The sequence below is a fragment of the Ailuropoda melanoleuca genome, chromosome 5 (assembly GCF_002007445.2).
Source record: "Ailuropoda melanoleuca isolate Jingjing chromosome 5, ASM200744v2, whole genome shotgun sequence".
Lineage (NCBI taxonomy): Eukaryota > Metazoa > Chordata > Mammalia > Carnivora > Ursidae > Ailuropoda > Ailuropoda melanoleuca.
Genome location: NC_048222.1, coordinates 102,650,191 through 102,674,694, shown reverse-complemented (window position 1 = coordinate 102,674,694; position 24,504 = coordinate 102,650,191). Strand labels below are relative to the sequence as shown.

Sequence of the window (24,504 nt, the reverse complement as noted above, 5' to 3'; positions counted from 1 at the left end):
CATAAATGTAACTTAGATTTTTTATTCATTGTCTATCACTTTGTAAGAAACTGTTTGCTCCAAAACTTTGGGGCTTAAAGAAACAAATACTGATATTTCACAGTTTCTGTGGATCCAGGCATGGCTTAGTTAGGTACCTCTGGCTCAAAGTCTCACATAAGGTTGTAGTCAAACAGTTGACTGGGGCCGCATTCTCATCAGAAGTCTCATCTGGGAGAGGATTTACTTCCAAACTCGATCATATGGCTATTGGATTTAGTCCCCTGAAGGCTGTTCGACTGAGGGCCTTGATTCCTTGATAGTTTTCAGACAGAGGCCTCCCTCATTCCTTATATCAAGGGCTTCTCCATAGGACAGCTCACAGTATGGCAGCTGCCTTCCCATAGAGCAAACATGAAGGGAGTCCAAGACAGAAGCTACTGGGTTTGCTAGCAACTTAATCTTGGAAGTGACATCTCTTTACATCTGCTACGTTCTGTTTTAATGAAACAAGTCATTAAACACAGCCCACACGTAAGCAGAGATTACAAATGGGCATAAATACCAAGGGGCAGGGATCATTGGGGCCATCTTAAAGGATACATGTAGAGGATACATACCACAGATTTTAAATTTTGTTTAGCTTTTTACATGTATCAGTCTTATCTTCTTGATTAGTTTTTAATAGCTTTATTAAGGAATAATTGACATACAAAAACTCACATTTAAAGTTTATGAGTTGGTAAGTTTTGGCATAGGTATACATTCATGAAACCATCACCACAGTCAAGATAATGATCATATCCTTCATCCCCAAAATTTCTTCATTCCCCTTTTTAGTCTTTGTCTCCTGCCCTTCCCTTCACTGCGCTGCTTCCCCTGCTCCCATTCCCAGGCAAGCACTGATTTGCTTTCTGTCACTATACATTGGTTTATATTTCCTAGAATTTTATATAAATGGAATCATACAGTATGTAGTCTTTTTTCTGGCTTCTTTTACTCAGCATAATTGTTTTAAGGTGTATCCATGTTGCTGTATTATTCATTCATTTTTTTTTGCTTAGGGATATTACATTGTCTGGAGATACGACAGTCTGTTTATCTCTTGATAGACGTTTGGGTTTTTCGTTCTAGTTTTGGGCATTAGAAATAAAGCTGCTATAAACACTTGTGTACAAGTCTTTGTAGGGATATATGTTTTTATTTGTGTTGGGTTAATACCTAGGAGTGGAATGGCTGGGTCATATGGTAGGTGTTTTGGTTTTTTTTAACTGTTTTCTAAAATGCTTGTGCCAGTTTACATTCCCAGCAGTAATGTATGAGAGTTCCCAGTCCCTCCACATCCTTGTCAATACTTGCATTCTAATAAGTATATAGTGATATCTCATTGTGGCTTTTTTCCATTTCCCCAATGATTAATAATGTTGAGCATCTTTACACGTGTTTATTTCTCATCCATATGTCTTATTTGATAAAATGTCAATACAGATCTCTTACCTTTAAATTTTTTTTTTTTTTGAGTGCTCACATGTGAGCTGGGATGGGGCAGGGAGGGCCTGAGGGAGAGGGAGAATCTTAAGCAGGCTCCATGCTGAGCATGGATCCCAATGCAGGGCTCAGTCTTACGACTCTGAGATCAGGACGTGAACCGAAATCAAGAGTCAAATGCTTAACCAACTGAGCCACCCAGGTGCCCTCCTTTCTTGTCTTTTTTAAAACTTGCTGATTAAACATTTCTGGGTTGATTTCTTGAGCCAGCAAAACTCTGACTTTCAGGGGGGAAAAGACCAAATGTATGTTTTTTATTTCTTTGCCTCTGAATTTAGCATAATATCTACTTAGCAAGTGGAGGAGCTTTTCAAATAGAAGTAAGGAAGAGATCTAATTAGAATCTCCAGTACAGTGAATCTGTTTTTAAAAAGTGAACTTGATATCACTGTTTGCTCTGAATGTTTGAGGAGTAGGATGTTCTAATTAGTTACTGTTAATATACTCCTCTCCCTGCAGGTCTGAAAGTTGACATCAAATGTGTTTTGTGACACACCCCTCTCTCCACTCCCCCATTTACAAGCTGGAGGTCAAAGATTAATCTTACACACCTGCTCAGAAATCAGGTCAAGTTAGAGGTGAACGCTAGGTAGTAGTTCTGTAACTTCTGTTTTGAGCACTCCAGAAGTAAATGAAAAACATGATTTTGATATGTCAATTGTAAAAGGTTGATAGCCCTTGACATTTACTATATATAGTTATTTAAAAAACAAACGAAACTCAGTGCCTTTTCACTGACCTAAACCTGCTTTATTCTTTCACTAAAATTTGATATGACATGTCAGTATCAGACGGTGCCCCTCAACCATGGTTCTGAAGATCACTTATTTTAAAGAAGCAATGTGGCTTAATGGAAAAAGAAGTAGGTCGAAGTGAGACATGGATTGAAATCACAGCCTCACTTCTTACTAGTTGTGGGATCTTCGAAAAATTTTTTAACTCTTTAAAGCCTCAGTTTCCCAGTTTGTGAAATAGAGATTATACTTGAAAGGGCTGTGGTACAGATTAAGTGATATGTGTAAAGTGCCTGAAATACTAGGTACTCAGAGATTCAGCTGAATTAGTATTCACCCAGGAGTACATACTGAGTTTATTTGTTCATTCAGAGCAAATATTTGAGGATCTGCTACGTGCAAACCGTTTTACCAGATACTGGAGGTCCTTTGTAAAAGTAGAAGTGAAGATTCATGCTCTGTAAGAACTTGTTGCTGTGCTCAAGATAAGATATCTGCCCGTGAAAGAGTGAAATTAAGAGTGAGAAGTGTAATACGGGTTTTGAATGAGTGGTGATTAAAAGTGCTGCAAGAGAAGTTGGGATTCATATGAGGATAGAAAGTACTCAGTGTTGCAGTGAATCAGATTCCAAATTCAGGGTTGCTCTGAAGGATCAGTTTATTCAGCATATTGCCAAAGTGAAAGGTTAGCTTCCTTTGAGTTTCTTTTTTTTTTTTTTTTTAAAGATTTTATTTATTTATTCAACAGAGATAGAGACAGCCAGCGAGAGGGAACACAAGCAGGGGGAGTGGGAGAGGAAGAAGCAGGCTCATAGCAGAAGAGCCTGATGTGGGGGCTCGATCCCATAACGCCAGGATCACGCCCTGAGCCGAAGGCAGACGCTTAACCGCTGTGCCACCCAGGCGCCCCTTCCGTTGAGTTTCTTGTTAATTACTTCCAGATTAGAGAGAGCATGGAGGAACTCTAAATTTCCTCCGTTCTTTTCTTTTCATTTCTTTTGTTCTTTTCATCATTCTGTTCTGCTTTGGTTCTGCCAGTGATTCCAATTATGTACAGAAATGTATTCATCCCTTTAGAATGGACATTCTTGTAGTAGATCTGAAAATTAAATCAAGAAACACATTTGTTTTTCTCCCTTGCCTTTAGGTTATATGTATTGATCATTATTAAAGGCAGTCTAAAAGCCTCATGGTTATAATTTATGTTTCTCTCTAACATATTCTAAGATGGCAAATAAGCCCATCAACTATGCGTAGTTGCATTTACTGCTTTGAGAGATACTTCTATATACCTGCTCTGTGCATGCACTGTGCTAAGTTCTGTGGGCAATGTAAAAATACTAGAATATGTGTTTCATGTTCTGTACTTGGTAAGGCGAGATAAATACCTTAAATAACTTTCATGAAAAGACATAGTTAATTAGCTTTTTAGTTTATGTAAGATAAGTGCCAAATACTACCTGTTCTATGGGTCCTAATTGTTCTATGAGTTGAGAGGATGAAAGATTTTTATAAATCCACATACTTAGGGAGACTTCTTAGAAATGATTATTTTGAGCTGCAGGTTGAGGAGATTCAGGTGGATGGAGGAGATTCTCAGAGGGGGACGGACGGAGCCATTGATGCTGATGTTGAAAATGGCAGCCAAAATTCACTGAGTACTTAGCCAGGTATAGTTTTAAGAGTTTGTCTTAGTCCATTCAGGCTGCTATAACAAAATACCACAGACTGGTTTGCTTATAAACAACAAAACCTTGTTTCTCACCATTCTGAAGGCTGGTCAGGTAGGAGCACTCTCCTGGGTCACAGGCTTCTCGTTATATCCTCACCTGGTTTAATTGCTTCGGCATCTCTCTGGAGCCTGTTAATATGGCACTAATCCCATTCCTGAGGGCTCACCTTCATGACAGCAGTACCTCCCAAAGGCCTTACCTACCTAAGGTTATCACCATTACCTTTGAGGGTTAGGATTTCAACATGTGAACTTTGGAGGAACACAAACATACCGTAGCAGAGCTTTTGCATGCTTTATAGCACTGGACTCCCAACACCTGCATGAGGAGGCATTAACTCTACCTCTGTGAGAAGACGGAGGCACCAAGGGGGTGAATAACTTGCCCACGGTGATAGTTAGTAATGGTAAAGCAAGATTTGAATCCAGGCATTCTGACCCCACATCCCTCACACATAACCACAGATAAAGAAAACTTCAATGTAAATATGTTCAGTGGATAGTTGGTGACCAGTCTGGAAAGAAGATGGAAGTTTTTGTTGTATAGTAATGGGCAAATAAGGTTGGAAATTGGATTGAGGCCCATATTACGGGGTATCTTAGTGGTTGTTTGAATTTTATTATGTACACCAAGCAGAGGAAGTTGAAAATTTTTCTGCCAGAATATTTTTATTTATTTATTTTGCTGATCTAATTGCTTTTAAAAATTAGATTATAAGCTTAGAAAATAGTGTTGTTACATTGTGTTATTAAGGAAAAATTCCCGCCCCCCCCCGTATAGATGAGTAAGACTTTATTAATGTTGCTGAGAATAATGTAATGTGTAGTAATTTATTTCTGCATGATTGAAATAAATATTTGGATTGGGTTAGAAGAAATAGTTGTTAAACTAGTCTCTCTAAATAGCTGTCACATGGATGCATTCCTGAACGTTTTCACGTAAATTACTTTCTTGGTCAAGAAAAGCTCACGTGGAGCTGAGAGTGGTGGTGCATGTTTAAGGTGCTGGTTCTTCTGAAATAGAAGCAAATATGTTATACTGTTTGGATGGTAGTAGAAACAGCACTTTTGGTTCCACAGAAAATAGAAATAACCAGATCTTTTTTTTTTTTTTTATTTAAGATTTTATTTATTTGACAGAGAGAGACAGCTAGCAAGAGAGGAAACACAAGCAGGGGGAGTGGGAGAGGAAGAGGCAGGCTCCCAGTGGAGCAGGGAGCCTGATGCGGTATTTGATTCCAGGACCTAGGATCATGTCCTGAGCTGAAGGCAGATGCTTAATGACTAAGCCACTCAGGCACCCCAGAAATAACCAGATTTTTTCTCCTAAGTCTTCGTTGTGAATTTTTATGTAGCTTAAAAATTAATTCCATTGTGGGAACTCCTCAGTGAAATGACATTTCTCTGTATCCTGAAGAATGTATAGAACTTTTTAAAGGTCAAGAGATGATTTTTTTCTTCTTGGTAACAGTTTCAGGAGTTTTGGCTAAAACTTGCTGGTTTTTCCCAGTGCAATAGTGATTTTAGTCAGTGTGTCTGTGTAGGTGTATGTGTGAGAGAGAGAGAAAGTGTATATGTGTGTGTCAATGTGTGTGTGTCCTGGTCTTTCTAACTACTTTTTGTAAAGAAAAGCAAGACAAAGTGCATTAGGATAAGCTATTCTTTCCATCATCTTCTGGTTCTCCTTTTCTTTGTTTTGAATAGCTTGGCCTCAAAAATGAAGGAGCAATCTCAACCTCAAGGGAATGACTTCCTTCATTTTACCTTAGCTTATATTGATGGATGTGTGATGGTGTCCTATAACATGTACGTGACTACATAAGAGAAATGTTATAATTACTGTGCTTGACAAGCTAGTCATACAGTGTCACCTGGCAGTATTGGAAATAACTGACCACTACTGATTTGAAATGCACAGTTTTTAGTCTTTTCCCAAAAGGAATACCATTTCCTTTTTTTTTTTTTTAAGATTTTATTTATTTATTTGAGAGCCAGAGACAGAGACAGAGATAGTGAGAGAGAATACAAGCAGAGGGAGAGGGAGAAGCAGACCCCCGCTGAGCAGGGAGCCCGGCGTGGGGCTCTATCCCAGAACCCTGGGATCATGACCTGAGCTGAAGGCAGACTCTTAACCAACTGAGCCACCCAGGTGCCCCAGGAATACCATTTCCAATATGCTTTTATTTTGTATTCACACCCCTGTCTATCCTTCTAGTGCTCCCTGTTCTGACTTGGGTATTTCTTTCTTCCCTGCCAGAGCACCCTGAGTGGAACTCCAATCCACCCCCCCTGTGCTGCAGCTGTTAGATGACTCAGCCCTAACACTAGTCAGCCTGTATCTTCAGGACTGGGCACAGTTCTTGGCAAATGACAGGTATTTGACAAGTGAGTGAGAAGTAAAGGAAACAAAGGATATGAAGTTAGTTCTAATGAAACCATGCACTGATTCAGAGAATTTCATTAGTGCTGCAGCAAGTCTTTGTAGCAGTTTTTAACTGATTTTTTAAAATTTAATTAAGGGGTCAGAATTATGGAAATCATACCTTTTAAAAGAAATTATTTTGCTCTGTTAAGGTCTTCCATAGTTCTTTATCTAAATTCTGATTTGCAACCCATTTATGACTAGTGGAAGGTAGTCTAGGGGACACATTTTCTAGGACTAGGTTTGTGTTAAACATTACATTTTGAAATCCACGCTAAGCTGGATTTCAGACACTGTATTGATTTGGGAGACACTAATAGATTCTCTTATGATAATTTAAAGATTTTTTTAAACTGGTTTTTAGAAATGAGTATATAGAATTATTTATTGCCAAAACCAAGTAAATAAAGAGTAGGTCCACTAATGGGCCATGTGGACAACTTTGAAGACATTTTAAATAAAAATAAGCGGGGCGCCTGGGTGGCACAGCAGTTAAGCGTCTGCCTTCGGCTCAGGGCGTGATCCCGGCGTTGTGGGATCGAGCCCCACATCAGGCTCCTCTGTTATGAGCCTGCTTCTTCCTCTCCCACTCCCTCTGCTTGTGTTCCCTCTCTCGCTGGCTGTCTCTATCTCTGTCGAATAAATAAATAAAATCTTTAAAAAAATAAATAAATAAAAATAAGCATTATTTCTATTGAAATTGATTCAGTTCGGTAAATGTTTAGTGAATGCTTGCTGTGGCCGGTGTTGGAACTGGTGACAGGGACATAATGATAAATTAGGTCCTTCCTGTCCCCAGGACCTCACAGTCTAGTGAGGAGACACACCTGTCCACAAATCATTGCAGGATGCTGTGATGTGCGTTCTACGGAAGAAGATGGTAGTACAAAAGGAGATGAAAGTTAATTCTGCTGAGGATAGCCTTTCAGTTAAGGAAGGAGACATTTAAGTTGGTTCTGAAAAGAATTATGGGAGCTTAGGAGAGTGTTGAGGGTGAAGGGCATAGTGGGTAACAGAGACCAGTATGTTAAGGCAGTGACTTAAAAGAGTGGACTCCAGACCCAGAGTCTTTAGATTCAAATCCAACTTCTTCCATTTACTAGAAACCTCTTTTGCCTCTCTTTTCTCATATGTAAAATGTTCCTAAAGTTTCCTACTTCACAGGGTAGTTGTGACAATATAATAAATGGGTTATATATAACTGCTTACAATAATGACTGATACATAGAAATGTGGTGTTTTTTTTTTTTATTTTAATGTAAACTCTATGCCCAACATGGGGCTCACGACCAGAGATGAAGAGTCACATGCACTACAGACCCAGCTGGCCAGGTGCCCCAATATATAGTAGTGCTTTAGCTTTTGTTATTTTATGCAAAGACCACGTGTGTATAGAACTATATAATGTGTGATAGAACCTTTTTTGGGGGGGGGGGAAGATTTTATTTATTTATTTTTTTAAGTAATCTCCACCCAACATGGGGCCCGAACTTAAAACCCTGAGATGAAGAGTCACATGCTCTCCCAGCTGAGCCAGCGAGGCACCTCACGTATGAGGTGTTGTTCTTTACTGCTCCATTTCGTGTAAGGGATCCATGAACAATAGCTGGATTGGTAGGCAGATGCTGATAATAAAGGACTCTCTCTCTTGAAGGATTTTGAATAGGGAGATGAGGTAATCACAGCGTTATTTTATTTTAAAGAATTTATTTATTTGAAAGAGAGAGCATAAACTGGGGGGAAGGGCCGAGGGAGAGGGACAAGCAGACTCCCTGCTGAGCAGGGAGCCCCGACTGACTCCAACTCCAGGCTGGATCCCAGGACGCTGAAATCATGACCTGTGCTGAAGGCGGCCTCTTAACCAGCTAAGCCACCCAGGTGCCCCTCAGAGCCTTATTTTAGTAAGATGGTTCTGTGGGCAGTACAGAAGGTAAGTAGGAGTGTCCACTGTAAAATTGTTCAGTTAAGAGATGATGAAGTCCTGAAATAAGACACTGGCTCTAGGCTTGAGGAAAATAGAGTGGGAAGACGTTTCGGAGTGGAATCTACAGTCATGAGCAGTGCACACCTTGAGTCTGTGAAGTTCAGATTTTTTAAAAATAGTAATTTTTATCTAAATGTAGATTTTCCCCTTTGTTGCTTGTCTTTGTGTGTGGATGGAGAACACATGCTGTCTGTCTATATTCTCTGAAAGTCAGGTTCAGGTAGCATAAATGATGACAGTGATTATGTTTTTGAGTGAAAAGATACCCAAGACCCTTACATAGCCAATATAAATGCTCAGGTTACAAACTCATATGGGCAGAAATGAAACCTAATATCAAATTTGAGCCTATTCCACCTGGTAGTAAAAAACGAAGGCACCTGAGGGATTTCTCAGTAAGCTCAATAAACTGAGGTAAATTCAGCCGGTTTGAATTCTTCCCTCCCCAGTGGCCCACTTTCTCTTTGGGGTGAGCATCTGTACTCTGGCTCACACAGGAATGGTTTTGGAAGAAGCGTCTGGTCCTTGGCATTCATCCAGGCCGGCGTCTCCTGAAGGAACCAGTGTTCCCCCTTAGTCCTCTGCCTTGCAGCTGCACCTCCTGTTCGGGTTAGTGCACCCTTTCTTTTTCTCGAACATGGGAACCCTCACTCTCAGCTAGGTCTCCCGGACCGCTCTGGGTCTGTAAGAATGAGAAGCTCCAGGCCCACTGTGCTCCCAATAACACAGGCAGGAGTGCTTCTTCGAACCTCCTGTTCCCTGATAACGTGGACAACAGCTGTAGGTAGGTCAGGGTTATCAGAAATCCCCGCCAGTGCCGAACTGGTGCTTGCTTCCAGACTTTCTTCCTCCTCGCCTACTTTTCACTGATCATTTGGGAGGACAGAGCAGGACTGGAGAGTTTTCTGACTTAGACCTAGATTTTGAATTTTGAAAAAACAAAAAGAAAAAAAAAACCTCTCCTGGTTCCCCTTTGCTATTATTGCATTTTGTCCATGCTCTATTAGAGATTTATCACGGCTGCCGTATTTACACGTCTCTCTCTCTCTCACATTAAGTATGCGGCTCAAACTGAGAGACTTTTTTTTATCTTCAACTTTCTCTCCCCAAAACCTAACACTAAGCCTAATAGAAAGCAGGCATTTAACCAGTTGAACAAATAAATGAACACATCATACAACAGGTCAACTTCTAAACCATGTTCTTACTAGCTTTAAAGTTTTCTAAGATGCTTGATGAAGATTACTTGTGTCTGCAAGTAATTGAATATCTGACTAATAGTGGCTTAAATGGAAGTTTATTTTTCTCACATACAGTCCAGAGGTAGATGTCTCTTAGTCTGGATCAGTGATGCAGTGGTCTCAGGGTCGGCATCTTCATGAGCCTCTTGGCCTTTCCATCACGGTCACGAGATGGCTGCCACAGCTCCTTTTGTGAAGGACGGTAAATTGCTGGAATGGCTGTCTCCCTTAGCAGGAAAACAAAAGCTTTCCCAGAAGCTCTCCAGTAGACTTTTGCTTAATTTTTATAGGTCGAAGCAGTGTCACAGTGCCACTTCAAGCTCTAGAGGAAACTGGGAGTGGAACTGGGTAAGGGAGGACGGAGGTTAGAGGTGGATTAGATGAGTCAGTAAGCCTAAAGGGCTGGCTGAGGCATAGTAATAGAAATAGGACATCATTTTATGGAAGTATAAAGTTCTATAACTGTAGCATAATTGATCAGATAACAAAGTGTTTAATGATAATGTAGTCCATTCTCTATGAGTACCTGAGTTATACAGAAAACACTCTGCTTTATCTTTGATTTTCTTTCCCTCCTTAGGCTGCAGTAGTGATGCTGGGCTATAGTGTTATAATCAACAAATAACATTTGTATTTTGATTTTTCCTTGAAATATGGTAATACTTGACCATCTTCTTGTATAATCTTTTTTTTTGCTAGTTTTGCTGCACAAATACATTTTCATTGGTGTATGTTTATACTTCTATAAATATTATCTGCCTGGGGTTTTTCTACTTTTTTGAATGCCAGAGGTTCTGATTTATTTAAGTAATTTTAATTTCTGCTGCATTGAAAGGTTCTTTTTTTTTTCCTTAAGATTTTATTTACTTATTTGAGAGAGAGAGTGAGAGAAAGAGAGCGCAAGCAGGGGAGGGGCAGAGGGAGAGGGAGACGCAGGCTCTTCTTGAGCCTAATGTATTAATTACGCTTTATCATAGGTATCTATGTATAGGGAAAAACAGTATATGTAGGGGCCTAGGACCAAATCCCCTGCAGATAAGGGGGGGGGACTACTCTATTACCATTTACTGCTGTTTTCTTCTCTTCATTCCCATGCCCTTCAAGATTGATTCCAAAGGATGTTTTCTCCTCCATACTTATCCCCTTAGATTGCATTTTTAATCTGTATAACGAATATCTGAGTAAGATCTGTAGCTCTAAAACAAACTTCATATTCTTTCCAGACTTCTGTTTTTAACTGAACATGTTTAAGAATACAGAAAATGGAGATCATCCTGGGGTCTGTCACTTCCACAATTCTGCTTCCTTCACATTGGAAGATTAACTTCGGTTCTTTTTATCTTTTACGTAATCCATCACCACTTATTGTCAGTTACCTTTAGTTAGTTTAGTGTTTCTTGTACTTGCCCTATTTTCATTCCTGGAATTATCTTAGTCTGGTGTTTTCCAAACTATTATCAACGCCCTGTTTTAGATTCATGACTATTATTTCATTCCCATTCTTTTTTTTTTTTTTTCATTATTTCAACCAGAGATCTAAGTGACACCAATAAGAGCTCTACAAAATTGACGTGAAATAACTCGTGCTAACGTATTTAGTTGGTAGAAATCTAGGCTTTAAAATAGTGCTTCCCTCTCCCTAATTGTAAGGAAGAGTTTGCATATTCTTTTTACTGAAGTCTCATTTTGGAAGAACTACCATTCATGGGACTTTAGCCTATGTAGCCTTTATCTTAAGTAAATATATGTTTTCTGTGAAGATTTTTGAAATAGGGAAAAATAACTCAAACCCAGGCAAACTAGGGATCCCTAGTCTGGTCCCCAACATTCTGTCCTCAGTCCCTCTCCCTTCTTGCTCTGCGCCTTCTTTTTCGAAATCTCATCTACTCCCATGACTGCCATTGCCACCCACACACCTCTGATTCCCCAGTCTTTATCTCCTGCCTGTCCCTCTGCACTGAGCCCCACACTTGTCTGTTCAGCTACCGACTAGACCTCTCTCCTTGGATGGCTGACAGGCAAAGCACAGTCTGTGTGTTTACAGCTCAGTTCATTACCAAACGTGCTTCTGTGTCTTCTACATTCTGGAACTACTATCCACTTAGTCACCCAAACCAGGTAGTTATCTTGGGTTTTTTTTCTTCCTTTCCTCCATATCCAGCTCATTCTAAACCTCAGTTGATTCTACACACCAATATCTCTCAAATGCCTCCTTTTGTCTCCCACCCTACTGCCACTGTTTTGGCTTAGATTCTCATTATCTCTGGCCCAGAATTTTGAATTATTGTCCTTACCCGTCTCCCTGTCTCCAGTCTTCACTTTCTCCTATCTGCTATAGTAGTTATCTTTAATGTCCTTTGGATGTTTTCCCAATCCTGAATAATAAAGTCCAGATTCCTCGGCTTGGCTTTAAAGCCTCTGTAATCTAGCTCCTGCCACTGGCCACTCCAATAACCTGCTGTTACCCCTTCGCTAGCCTTGCAGATGAGTTATACCAAATTGTTTACAGCTTCCTAAGTGCTACTCATTTTATATCTTTGTGTTTTTACATGCTGTGCTTGGCTGGCTCTTTTTACTAGCACAACTAACAAACTCCAACCTGGCCGTTAACCAGAGACATCTATCCATTAAGACCCACCTCAAGAATCTTTTCTGAGTTTTTATCCCCTCCTTCTCAACAGTTTAGAACTTCTTTGTGCTTTGACCATCTTGTATATATTTCTTTTATAGAGTGAAGTCTTTATATGCTTTATTTCCACGGCAGACATTCTTTGAGGGCAGAGATATCTTAATCATGTTTTTCCCCAGTGTGGAATGCAATTACTCAGACATGTAGAGACAGAATAAGTGTTGTTGAGTGCATGCACAAATCAATACAGCTCTGTCTAGTTTCAGTCCCAGCTATTGTGTTCTTGGTCTAGGAGCCTTCCTCCTTGGCCTATAGTTTTTCTTTGTCTTCCCTACAACATATAGCAGTGAAGATGATTTCCACTAAGTAGTTGTGATTATAGTAATCTCATTTGAGAGGGGGGATTCAGCCTCAGAAGTATCATATATGAATGATTAAGCATAAATTTTAAGCTCCATACTTTCTTTTTACCACCACTTTGCCTGAATTATAGTTTGCTGGACACTAGCTCAGCATTACCCAAAGTAATTCTGTGGAATGGATATATAATAGGTGTTAGTTAAAAGGAAAGTTCTATAATCGAAGGTATTGGGGGATCCTGGATTAATAAAGATAAACTAGCTGATTTGAGTTCTCAGATCCTGTAATATGGGGGTACATACATTGTGAATCTTACTTGACCCATTTTCTTTCTTTTTTTTTTTAAAGATTATTTATTTATTTGAGAGAGAGAGCACGAGCGGGGAGAGAGGCAGAGGGAAAGGGACAAGCAGACTCCCTGCCAAGTGGGGAGCCTGACATGGGGTTCAATTCCAGGACCCTCAGATAACAGTCTGACCTGAAGTTACGCTTAACCGACTGAGCCACCAAGGTGCCCCTTACTTGACCCATTTTCATGAAATGCTGCCCAATGTTATGGGTTTTTTTATAAACATGAATCAGGATATTTTCAGCCACAAATAACAGAAAAATAGATCCAAATTGGGTTAAATAATAGGGGTTCTTATATAAGAAGTTTAGAGGTGGGCTGTGTCAGGATTGGTTAATCTAACCACAGATTGATGACTGGCTTCTCTGCCATTTTTTGGCTTTCCCTTTTTAGATGCAGGTAGCTACTGCAGCTACTATGTCTTCCATGACGGTATTCAAAGCTGGAAGAAAGAAAGATGGATTTGCTTCTTGTACATCTCTTTTTTTCCAGGAAGAAAATCCCAGAATGCCCCCTTTCCCAACTAGGCTTTTCTTTATGTCTCATAGGCCAGCTTTGAGTTACATGCTCACACTGGAAGGCTAAGCCATCATAATTCAGGTCCAGTTTCCTAGGGGGCCCGTTTCCTATAATTTAAACTAATAATTACAATGGGTAATATTACAGCTGTGAAACTTGCATGACTTTATACTCAGAATTCAGAGGTTTTTTATAGGATTTAACGATTTCAGAGATTTTTATATTTGTTTGTTTGTATTTTCTTTTGTAGTAGGTAGCTTTGAACTAGGCTTTTTAAACTTTTCTTCAGAAATTATTTTCCTTTGCTATTGGAGCTGGTTGCCAGATGTCTGAGAAGCCTGACTCTAGAGCTATAGAATTCCCTGTACTCTTATATGCTTCATGTGAGTTACAGGTTTGTGACATCCATTCTTCATTCATAACTATCTTCTCTCCCCAAATCAGCCAACTTGGAAAAGATTTACTCCACAAAAAAACTGAGCCTGCAATTTTAATTTCATGCCACCAAGTGGTGGCAGTGTCAAGATAAAAGAAAATATATATATATTCAAATTCCTGGGATAGCCCTAATTTCAGTTAGTTTGGCCTGTTTTACCCTCAAAAAAATCAATATTTTATACATTTTAATGTTTCAATATTTTTTTTTAAGATTTTATTTATTTATTCGACAGAGATAGAGACAGCCAGCGAGAGAGGGAACACAGGCAGGGGGATTGGGAGAGGAAGAAGCAGGCTCATAGCAGAGGAGCCTGACGTGGGGCTCGATCCCATAACGCCGGGATCATGCTCTGAGCCGAAGGCAGACACTTAACCGCTGTGCCACCCAGGCGCCCCTAATGTTTCAATATTTTTAACGTCTGTGGCTGTTTTGTGTGTTTAGAAGTTTCACAAAAATAGCCCTGTTAGTTGGGTGTTTTTTGTTTGTTTAAAGTATGGTTCTTATTTGACCAAAGGGTATGGTTCAAACTTCCAGGCCTATATTTCATCAGATTCAAATATAGGGCTTTGTTCAGTCTTCCTAGTGTTTATATTTATTTGTAACTAAATTTCCTACACTATAACTCTTTGAAAAATAAGTTTAGATTAGATGCAAAACAACCTCAACTTTAAATTTTGTTAATAACATTTTTTTTAAGATTTTATTTATTTATTTGAGAGATAGAGGGCAAAAGCAGGGGGTGGGGGGGTCAGTGGGAGAGAATCTCAAGCAGACACAACACTGAACGCAGAAGCTGACATGGGGCTCTATCCAAGGACCCTGAGATCATGACCTGAGCTGAAACCAAGAGTTGGACACTGAACCGACTGAGCCACCCAGGCACCTCTAATTGTTATATATATATATTTTTTTTAATAGTGCAAATTGGTATTTTACACTTTCTTTTTTATTTATTTATTTGACAGAGATAGAGTCAGCCAGAGAGAGAAGGAACACAAGCAGGGGAGTGAGAGAGGAAGAAGCAGGCCCACAGCGGAGGAGCCCGATGTGGGGCTCGATCCCCCAATTTCAGGATCACGCCCTGAGCCGAAGGCAGACGCCCAACCGCTGTGCCACCCAGGCGCCCCTCTAATTGTTATATTTTTAAAAGCTGTATCTATCTCACCTTTCAATAATTTCTAACACTTAAACTTGCTGCAGATCTTATTCTGGTTGACTGTTCTCAACTCTTGAGTTAGTTTACCATCTGAATGTGTTGGGTTGCTCTCTTTGCTAAAGCTGTTTTGGCTATGGAAGAGCTGGCTTTAGGTTGCCTTTTTTATCCTTTGAAATCCAAGTTCTGGTGAATCTTTCTACTGTAAGAGGCAGAAATAGAAAAAGGAGAATGGTCTTTATTTTCTTAAAAAGATAAAAGCCTAGGGGCTCCTGGGTGGCTCAGCAGTTAAGCGTCTGCCTTCGGCTCAGGTCATGATCCCGGGGTCCTGGAATCGAGCCCCTCATTGGGCTCCCTGCTCAGTGGGAAGCCTGCTTCTCCCTCTCACGCTCCTCTTGTTTGTATTCCCTCTCTCACTGTCTCTCTCTGTCAAATAAATAAATAGATAAAATCTTAAGAAAAAAAAAAGATAAATATCTTTATGAGCAGGTCCTCTAAGCACTGACTTTCTCAACACTGTTGTCTCTTTTGACTTGTTCTTTGGCTTTATAATGTGGCGTTTAATATAACATGGCCTAAATAGAAATTTAAAGCTTTAAATTTAAAGTCTATTTAAATTAAATCGAACTTTGAGCTTAAACTCTTTAAATGATGCTTCTTAGGAAGTAATTTGTTGTATTTTAGAGTGGTGGCTTCTAATGAAACTAAATTACTTAAAGAAACTGAGTAAGTTATTGGTTCAAAACATTCTAAGTAACGTTTCAGCAACATTTTTATTAACAGTTTCAGTAGTGGACAAGCTTAATTCTTGTAAGTATTCAGAAATGGTAAGAGTAAAATGTGGGCGTACCATTTCCCAGTGCTCTTGAAAGACAGTACGAAAATAACCAATTTCTTATGTAAAAATAATTTTGCTGATTTTACCATCTATGTAGATCTATCTCTATTGGTTGATTCTGTCCATTATTACGTAAAAGCATGGAATTGGCCAACAATCCTGGAGTGTATATGGGTGAGCCATATTCAAAAGCGAGAGAGCAAGAGGCCACTGGAGCTATGTTCAGTTCCACGCAGAGAGCACTGAAACCTAACCTAAAGTCTGTGTGGAATGAACCTCTGAAAAAGCAGACTGGAAGAGAGTGAAGGGCAAGCTGGAGAAGGGAGACGTGAGCAGTAGGCTGTTGTGTAGCCCTCAGAGGAATAGAGTGTATCTTCTGCGTCGTCGGGATTATAGTTAGGGGGACGCAACAGAGAAGCCTACAAAGAACCCAGGAGTGTAGCTGTGCAAGACTTAAGCTTAAACATCTGCCAGGCCCAGAGAACACTGAGGCATCTTAGCAACAGTACCTTGTGTATGCTATTTTCTATCCCCTCTACCTGTTTTCTCTCCCCTTCTCCAGGCCTTGGTGGGGGGGGGGGCACTGCAGAAACTGCAGTCAGGGGAATGGAGGGAGAACAGAAACTCTAGTCCGGAAAAGAGAAGGGGACATTGTGCCTCTTCTAGCAAAAGACCCACTGGCAGCCAGGTGTGACTGGAAAGGGAAATCTTACCTTTAAATCAAGATTTAAAGTATTCATTGTTTTGTTAGGTATTTTAATTTCTGAATCGAGGCTTTGCTTGACAACTTAAAATAACTGTAGTTAGTAGGAGTCATCAAGGAACTCATGGACTCCCACCTCTTCAAGGGGCAGAGTAGTACTTACCTCATTGAGCTGTTTTTAAAATAGCAGCTGGGGGCAGGAACTAAGTTGCTTTTATGATTTACCCCATGAGTACAGTGCAATATATGTATAGGTTATTTTTTAAATAATAATACAAATCTCATCTTTATACCTAATTCTAAGTCTCCCCTTGATTTTAAAAAAAAATTCACCTATTGAAGAAACAATTATGTCATTCCAGATAATTTTAAGCTTGCCCTTCCAAGTGGATTTTGGGTCTCTTCTCAAGCAGATGAGTTTCTTAATAGAGATTCCGTATCAAGGAGATATTCTTGCCATGAGTCTGACAGACATAATAATTCCTATTTATTTTCACTGTTCACTGGGGTCCTCTTACAAGGAAGAACGGATGTTGGTAGACAGTTAATAACCTCTGCTGCCTAGCCCTCCATCTCTGAGTTTGTCATATTATAACCCAGTTCTCATATTGGAAGAATCTAACCCTCCATAACTTTGTATCTAACTTGTTTCACTTCGCCAGTTGGATTTTGCATGTCTTTGGCTTTCAAAATATCGGAGTAACTTTTAATATCATATTCTGTATAATACCATACTAATAAATATATGTCATTACACGTTTGTCGCAACCACAGAATGTACAACACAAAGAGTGAACCTTAATGTAAATAAACTATGGACTTTGGGTGATAATGATGTGTCAATGTAGGTTCAATGGACCACTGGGGGGGGGTTGAAAATGGGGGTTTCATTTGAAAATGAAAATGAATCTGGTACTTGTGTCTCTGGGGACAGGGTTACTTGGAAACGCTCTGTGCCTTCCATCCAATTTTACTGTGAATCTAAAAGTGCTCTGAAAAAAATCTATTACAAAAAATTAGGGGTACCGGATGGCTCATTTGGTTAAGCATCCGACTCTTGATTTCGGCTCAGGTCATGATCTCAAGGTCGTGGGATTGAGCCCCGCATGGGGGTCCGTGCTTAGTGGCAAGTTTGATTAAGATTCTCTCTCTCCCTCCCCCTGCTTGTGCTCACACGCTTTCTCTCTAAAATAAATCTTTTTAAAAAAATTAAGTAGGGGTGCCTGGGTGGCTCAGTCGATTAAGCGTCTAACTTTGGCAGGGGTCATGATCCTGGAACCCTGCCTTGGGTTTCACACTCAGCGGGAGTTCTGCTTGTCCCTCTGTTCCTCCCACCCCCTGCGTGTGTGCACTCTTGTTCTCTCAAATAAATAAATAAAATCTTTAAAAAAATTAAGTAGACCTATGTATATAGGTTGACATGGAAATTTCACTAAAAATAGCAAGTTACAGAACATAACAAAGGATAAACCTATATGTGTCTGAAATACTCTTTATATTGACCTATATCTGAAAACAAAGCAAAGGAGTGGGACAGAAGGATGCTCACTAGACTTTACAGGGGTCACCTGTGGAGAGGGGATTCTGGGGATGGTGCAGAAGTGGGGAGCAAAAAGTCTCTGTTTAAATTCTTCTACATTGTTTGAGTCTTCTAAAATAAAAATGTACTCATTTCTTGAGAATACATTCAAATATTGCTTATAATGGGAAAAGAATTTTTTAAATAATAATGACATATGCTTATTATATAGAAAGTTTAAAAGTATGTTTCACAATACGGAGTAATCATTTTTTAAATTTTGTGCATTTTCTTGCAGACTTTCAAATGTATTGACAGTTTTTTTCCAGCTTTTTAAAAACTCTATTCTGTATTTCACAGTGTCATTAAAAATTCTTCCAAAACATTTCCTTTGGCTACATAATTGTGGCACATTCATCCCATGAAATATTGATTTAACATTTCTCTATTGTTAAGGCAATTACATGGCTCCCATCTTCATATATAAATCTCTTTACATTATTCATAGTTTCCTTATGACTAATGCCTGAATGAAATATCGCCTTAAAAAGTGAATTTTAAAGTTGTAGATACTCTAACAAAATTTTTAAAAATGTATAAAATATTAAAATAAATGATACTGCTTTTTTCTTTTTAAGGAGCAACAAGAGACATAGAACTCATTTTTCCATAACATACTGTGTGTGAATTTTGAAGAAGCAGTAGACTCATCTGGTTTCTCTTGCTGTTACCTCTTTTCTGCATTCCCTGTTGCCAGACATTCTTTCCCACCTATGAAAACTTCTATATTCCTTCCCTAATGCTTTGAAATTTTTTTATTTCTTAAAAGGAGCAAATCAGAATTCCAATGCAGCCAGCTTGAATCAGTCTTTCTGTTCTTCTTATGAATAGGCCGTTCCTCCAGGCAGTGAATTAGCCCTTTAGAAAACATTGGCATTATGTTTCTCAACCCTGAGTGTCTGGATAGGTGGTCTGGAATGCATTAAAGAGAAGCATTGTGTCAGATCCTCAAATCTAAAGATGAAATCCTCTTCTTACTAATTATAAGTCGTTTTTGTTGTTGTTGCTATTGTTTGTTCTGAATCACTGGATTTTAAAAAATTATTTAGTGAAAGTTGGAAATGGATTTGGTATAGTATGTAGTTGGTTCTTGTTTTATTTATGGAAATGTATATAGAGTGTTCTTCAAAGGAATTTTATGGTGAATACCTTTCTGGAATATAGAGTATCACTCATTTTTCTATTTTTGTAAATGTGGACTTTTGTATTTCTTTTAGTGACAAAATTATGAAGATATTTTGTTTGCTTCTAGTTCATTTTTGCTGATGAACTAGATAATATTCTCCCATATAGTAATATCTTGTGTTTTGTAGTTAGTGAGGTTAACAAAACAGGTTTTTGTTAAGATCGGTAGTTCTCAGAAGTATGGCGCCCCCAAACCAGAAGTGTCAGTATCACCCATCACCTGGGAGCATGTTAGAAATGCAGATTATTAGGTTCCACTCCAGACTTACTATTCAGAAACGGGGAGGTGTAGCCCAGCAACCTGCGTTTTTGGTTTTTTGTTTTTTTTTTTTAAGATTTTATTTATTTATTCGACAGAGATAGAGACAGCCAGCGAGAGAGGGAACACAATCAGGGGGAGTGGGAGAGGAAGAAGCAGGCTCATAGCAGAGGAGCCTGACGTGGGGCTCGATCCCATAACGCCGGGATCACGCCCTGAGCCGAAGGCAGACGCTTAACCGCTGTGCCACCCAGGCACCCCAGCAACCTGCGTTTTAATAAGCCCTTCAGGTGATTCTGATATATGCTAAAGTTTGAGGACTGGTTTAGATAATATCTATACGNCTGAGTTTTAATAAGCCCTTCAGGTGATTCTGATATATGCTAAAGTTTGAGGACTGGTTTAGATAATATCTATACGGTGGCTAAAAATCTCAGCTCTTATTACTTGAAAGCCTGGGTTTAGTTTAATTCCAGGGTATGTATTAAGAACTATAGCAGTATCGCTTCTAAGAGATGTGTAGATGAAAAGCTGTTAGCAAGGGCTGCCTTACAAGAGTTGGTTTCATTGTTTTCTTCGGTAGTTGAAATGTTAAGAACAGAACACCAAGAATCCTTCACTATGGAGCTGAACCAAGTTGCTTCAGTACTTAAGATAATTAGCAGAAGCTTCCCATTTGATCACATCATTTAAGTCATGCCTTCCTCCATTAGCAACATACTTAAAATGACAAGTCATGAAATCACATTTAAAACAGATATATTCAGAGTTAAGGAATTCCTGAATTAGCTCTCTTTCAAGTGCTTTTAAGTTATAAATAATTACAAGCAGACATACAGTACCTGGAAGACACTTCATTAATATAATTAAGATATATATCCATTAATTATTGGCTTTTTTGTATAATTATTAACTATTTGGTTAACATCTACCTATCTGGTTATTTTAAGGACATTTTTAATGGAAATATGTTACGCTAATAGATATATGTATTTTTTCACTGGAAGAGTATTCCTGAATTTAAATGTCACATGCAGGGGCGCCTGGGTGGCACAGCGGTTAAGCGTCTGCCTTCGGCTCAGGGCGTGATCCCGGCGTTGTGGGATCGAGCCCCACATCAGGCTCCTCTGCTAGGAGCCTGCTTCNATAACATCTACCTATCTGGTTATTTTAAGGACATTTTTAATGGAAATATGTTATGCTAATAGATATATGTATTTTTTCACTGGAAGAGTATTCCTGAATTTAAATGTCACATGCATTTATTAATTATTTCAGGTGAGTCCTGAAGGGTGGAATATTAACTTTTTAAACATGTTGTTATTTTATAAATGGGCACCCTTGTTTTAAAGAACCAGATCTCCTTGTTAAATTTAGGACTTTAAAGCTTTATTTTGGCTCCTAAATGTATAGCAGATTTTTTTTTTTNCAAAACAAAACAAAAAAAAAAAACATTTTTTTGAATTTTCAAATTCAATTTTTAACTAAATAATATACCGCAAGTTATTTGGCTTGTATTCGGGGAACCTGATAACTAAAGATTTGAAAGCATATTATTCACTTTTCTGATTGGATAAGAGGAAATATTTTTGAACTTTTTTTTTTTTTTTCATTCTGCCCTAATGATTCATGGTACTTGGTTTTCTTCAAATTAGAGAAGTTAGTTTCCGTTGTAGTCTTTGACTTGTTACACTGACTTGGGCTAAAAACAAATCTCATACTGACTTCTTGACTCATAAACTTCATGTTAAGCAAGTTTATCTTAAAAAGCCATTTTATTTGTTTTAATTTTCCAGTTATCTGAGGGAAACCAAAAGCATGCAAGTCTACAGAAAAGCATTGAGAAAGCTAAAATTGGCCGACATGAAACGGTAAGTTTGTCTGTAGATTCTTTAATAATGTCAATTCTAAATAGAAAAGTAAGAACTTAGAGCTTCCTGTGAGGATTGTACTATTCCTACCAGAAGAGAGGTGAATACAGCAAAGGACATGAACATAGGACCTGGTAGGATTCACTAATTGTAAATCTGGGTTTATCTTTTATTATTATATTATATTATTATATTATATATGGCAGCACAGCATAGAAGCATAAACCCCAGAGCCAGACAGCCTGGGTTTGAAAGTCTCCTGAATTCTCTGTTCTCAGTTTTCCCAGCTGTAAAATAGGGGATAAAATCTACCTCATTAGGTTATTTTGTGGGTTAAACTAGCTAATATTTGCAAAGCACTCAGAAGAGTACCTGGCACAAGGTAAGCCCTTTATAAATGTTTATGTAAAATTTTAAGAGTCATGTTTTTTAAGTCTTGGCACAGAACAAATTGAAAACAGTAACATATTATCCTTGGGGCTTTGTAATATTTCTAAATTATTTAAATGAATATTGACATTATTTTATTTTAAAAAGTATAATGTTCTGAAGTATTAGGGGTTTTTAAAAATCACTTTATTTTCTAGTTTCATCATTATCTCAAGTATGGATTTATGACTTGGAAACATATTGAAGATCAACATGCACCACTAAGCATTCCATCTAGGCCTCTATTTGTACCACTTAATTGTGAAAGAGACTCAGAAACAGTCACATTATTGCAAAGAATACACCACAGGCTTACAGTGGCTTTTCAAAATTATTTCACATACCTTCTTTTATGGGAATAGTCAGCAGTCACAGATAGGAATTGGAGAATGGTAATTTTTGAAGAATATTTAAGGGAAGGTAAGTTCTGAGCGTAACTTGAAGCTGTTATATTTCTTTAATGGACAGTAGCAATTACCATTTCTTTATTTGATCCTTTTTTTCTTCCTCAGCACTGGCAATAAATTGTAGGTACACCTTCAACTAATATCCATGCCCAAAAGTTGTCTGCTGAGTGTTACCCAGTCCTCTGGATCCATTGCACCTGGGAAAAATCCTTGTGGGTGCTGCAGCTCTCGGAGGAATATAGTAGCTTAGAAAGGCTCCTGAGAAGGATGAACTCTCGTGTTCATCCTGAGCACAGCAATCAGGATTTTTCAGAAGCACCTAGCCCCCATTTACTTGGCATTTTTCATGGTGTTGCTGCTGATGAAGAAGAAGAAGAAATAGCTAACATACATAATGTCCTTGCTCTGAGCCAGGCAGGTACGATCCCAGTGCGTTTTATGTTCATTGAATCCTGCCAGCAGTGCAAGGAGGTAGCCACTATTACCATCTCCATTTTTAATTCGAGTAACTAAAGGCGCAAGAAATAAAAGTAATGTGGCAAAGATCTCAGTGCTAGTAACAGTCTGAGGCATCTCGCAGTTCAGGGTGTCTGGAGACTTATCATTGCCTTCGCACAGAGTCTTCACCATTTTGCTGCTTTTCTCATTTTTCATGGTGGAGCATGTATAATTTGGGTGTGGTTGGCAAATAATAACCACCTTATATTGTAGTTATTTTTCAGTCTCTTCCGAGCTGTGCTAATACAGTATACACTGTAATCATGTGTGGCCGTTTACACTTAAATTAAAAATAAGTGCAATTAAATTCAGTTTTTCAGTAACAATAGCCATATATCATATACTCAGGAGGTCCATTTGGCTAATGTTTCCTGCATCGGAGAGCACACATCTGGAACGTTTCTATCATTGTAGAGTTCTGTTGGACTAAGCCACTCAGCCCATGCTGCTCTGCCTATGCATTCCCTTGTACAAATGCTAGCAAAGGAGCCTTTCTTCACTTTGGAACAAAAGAGAACAGTTAAAGGCAAAAGTAAAAAAATACAAGTACCAAAATATAAGCTAGCAAGGAACCTTAAATAAATCCCATTGAGGCAGCTTGAACTCTATTTGGCTTTGCTTCAGGATTATCCTGAAAGTCTGTACCATAACTGTTCATACATACGAATCGAAAACTATGGCACTGTGACTTCCTGTTAGTGAGAACTATGGCTAGAAATTTCAAATCGTGTTTATTGGATCCTGTTGTTTTAAAAGCTTTATTCTGGTTTACCTTTAAAGGAAAGTGATAGGAGGCCACAAGCAATAATTTGTTCTTTCTGATATCTTTAAATATTTTTAAAAGCTAATCATCCTTAAAGGTTGAAAAATTGTCTATCACACTTTTAAAGAAAATTGTATAATGATGATGTTGCCATAAAATATTATATATTGACAGAAGAATCTTATGAAACTACCCAAGAGGCAGTATCTTTTCCTAACATTTGATAATCAGTGACCTTTCATCTATTTATGATGTGGTTCATTCTACATATTAATTCCCATTCAACTAGTCAAAAATATATGAAAGATCCTTAAGATTTCAGAGAAAAATGAGAGTTGAGTTTGTTTCTTATACTGTGAATATAGATATGTGTATATATAATGCTGTCCAAAGCCTAGTGCACGTTACTTATGAGAAATAAGATGAAAATGTTTATAAAACGTATAACCTTACAACATATGACATTTTGCTTGTCTTAATTGTACATAAAACTATTTTGAATGCAGGAAGAACGAACCATGCTAGCAAAAGAGCTGTCTTCACTTCGAGACCAAAGGGAACAGCTGAAGACAGAAGTAGAAAAATACAAAGAATGTGACCCACAAGTTGTGGAAGAAATACGTAAGTTTATATCACACCTAAAGGTTTTTTAATTTTTTGAAAAAATTTTAGAGGGAGGTGGAGAGAGAGAGAGTGAGGAGAGGAGCAGAGAGAGAGAGAATCTCAAGCAGGCTCCATGCACAGTGTGGAGCCGGTCACAGGGCTCGATCTCACAACCCTCAGATCGTGACCTGAGCCAAAACCAAGAGCCAGATGCCAAACTGACTGAGCCACCCAGGCACTGCCCCTTTTTTTTTTTAAATAAAAAAAATTTTTTTTTTAA

General features: G+C 38.6%; 1 protein-coding gene across 6 annotated transcripts in view; it reads left to right on the top strand.

The window, feature by feature from the left end:
• The window catches only part of MND1 (meiotic nuclear divisions 1), a 109,421-nt gene that overhangs the window by 25,774 nt on the left and 59,143 nt on the right, over positions 1 to 24,504 (top strand). For all 6 annotated transcript variants that reach the window (XR_004625820.1, XM_034661505.1, XM_034661501.1 and 3 more), the window contains 2 exons: positions 21,450 to 21,524; positions 24,128 to 24,242. Coding sequence is in view for 5 of the 6 variants with exons in the window: in XM_034661505.1 (XP_034517396.1) it covers positions 21,450 to 21,524; positions 24,128 to 24,242 (190 nt within the window). In the remaining variant the exon portion in view is untranslated. The remainder of the gene's footprint in view (positions 1 to 21,449; positions 21,525 to 24,127; positions 24,243 to 24,504) is intronic.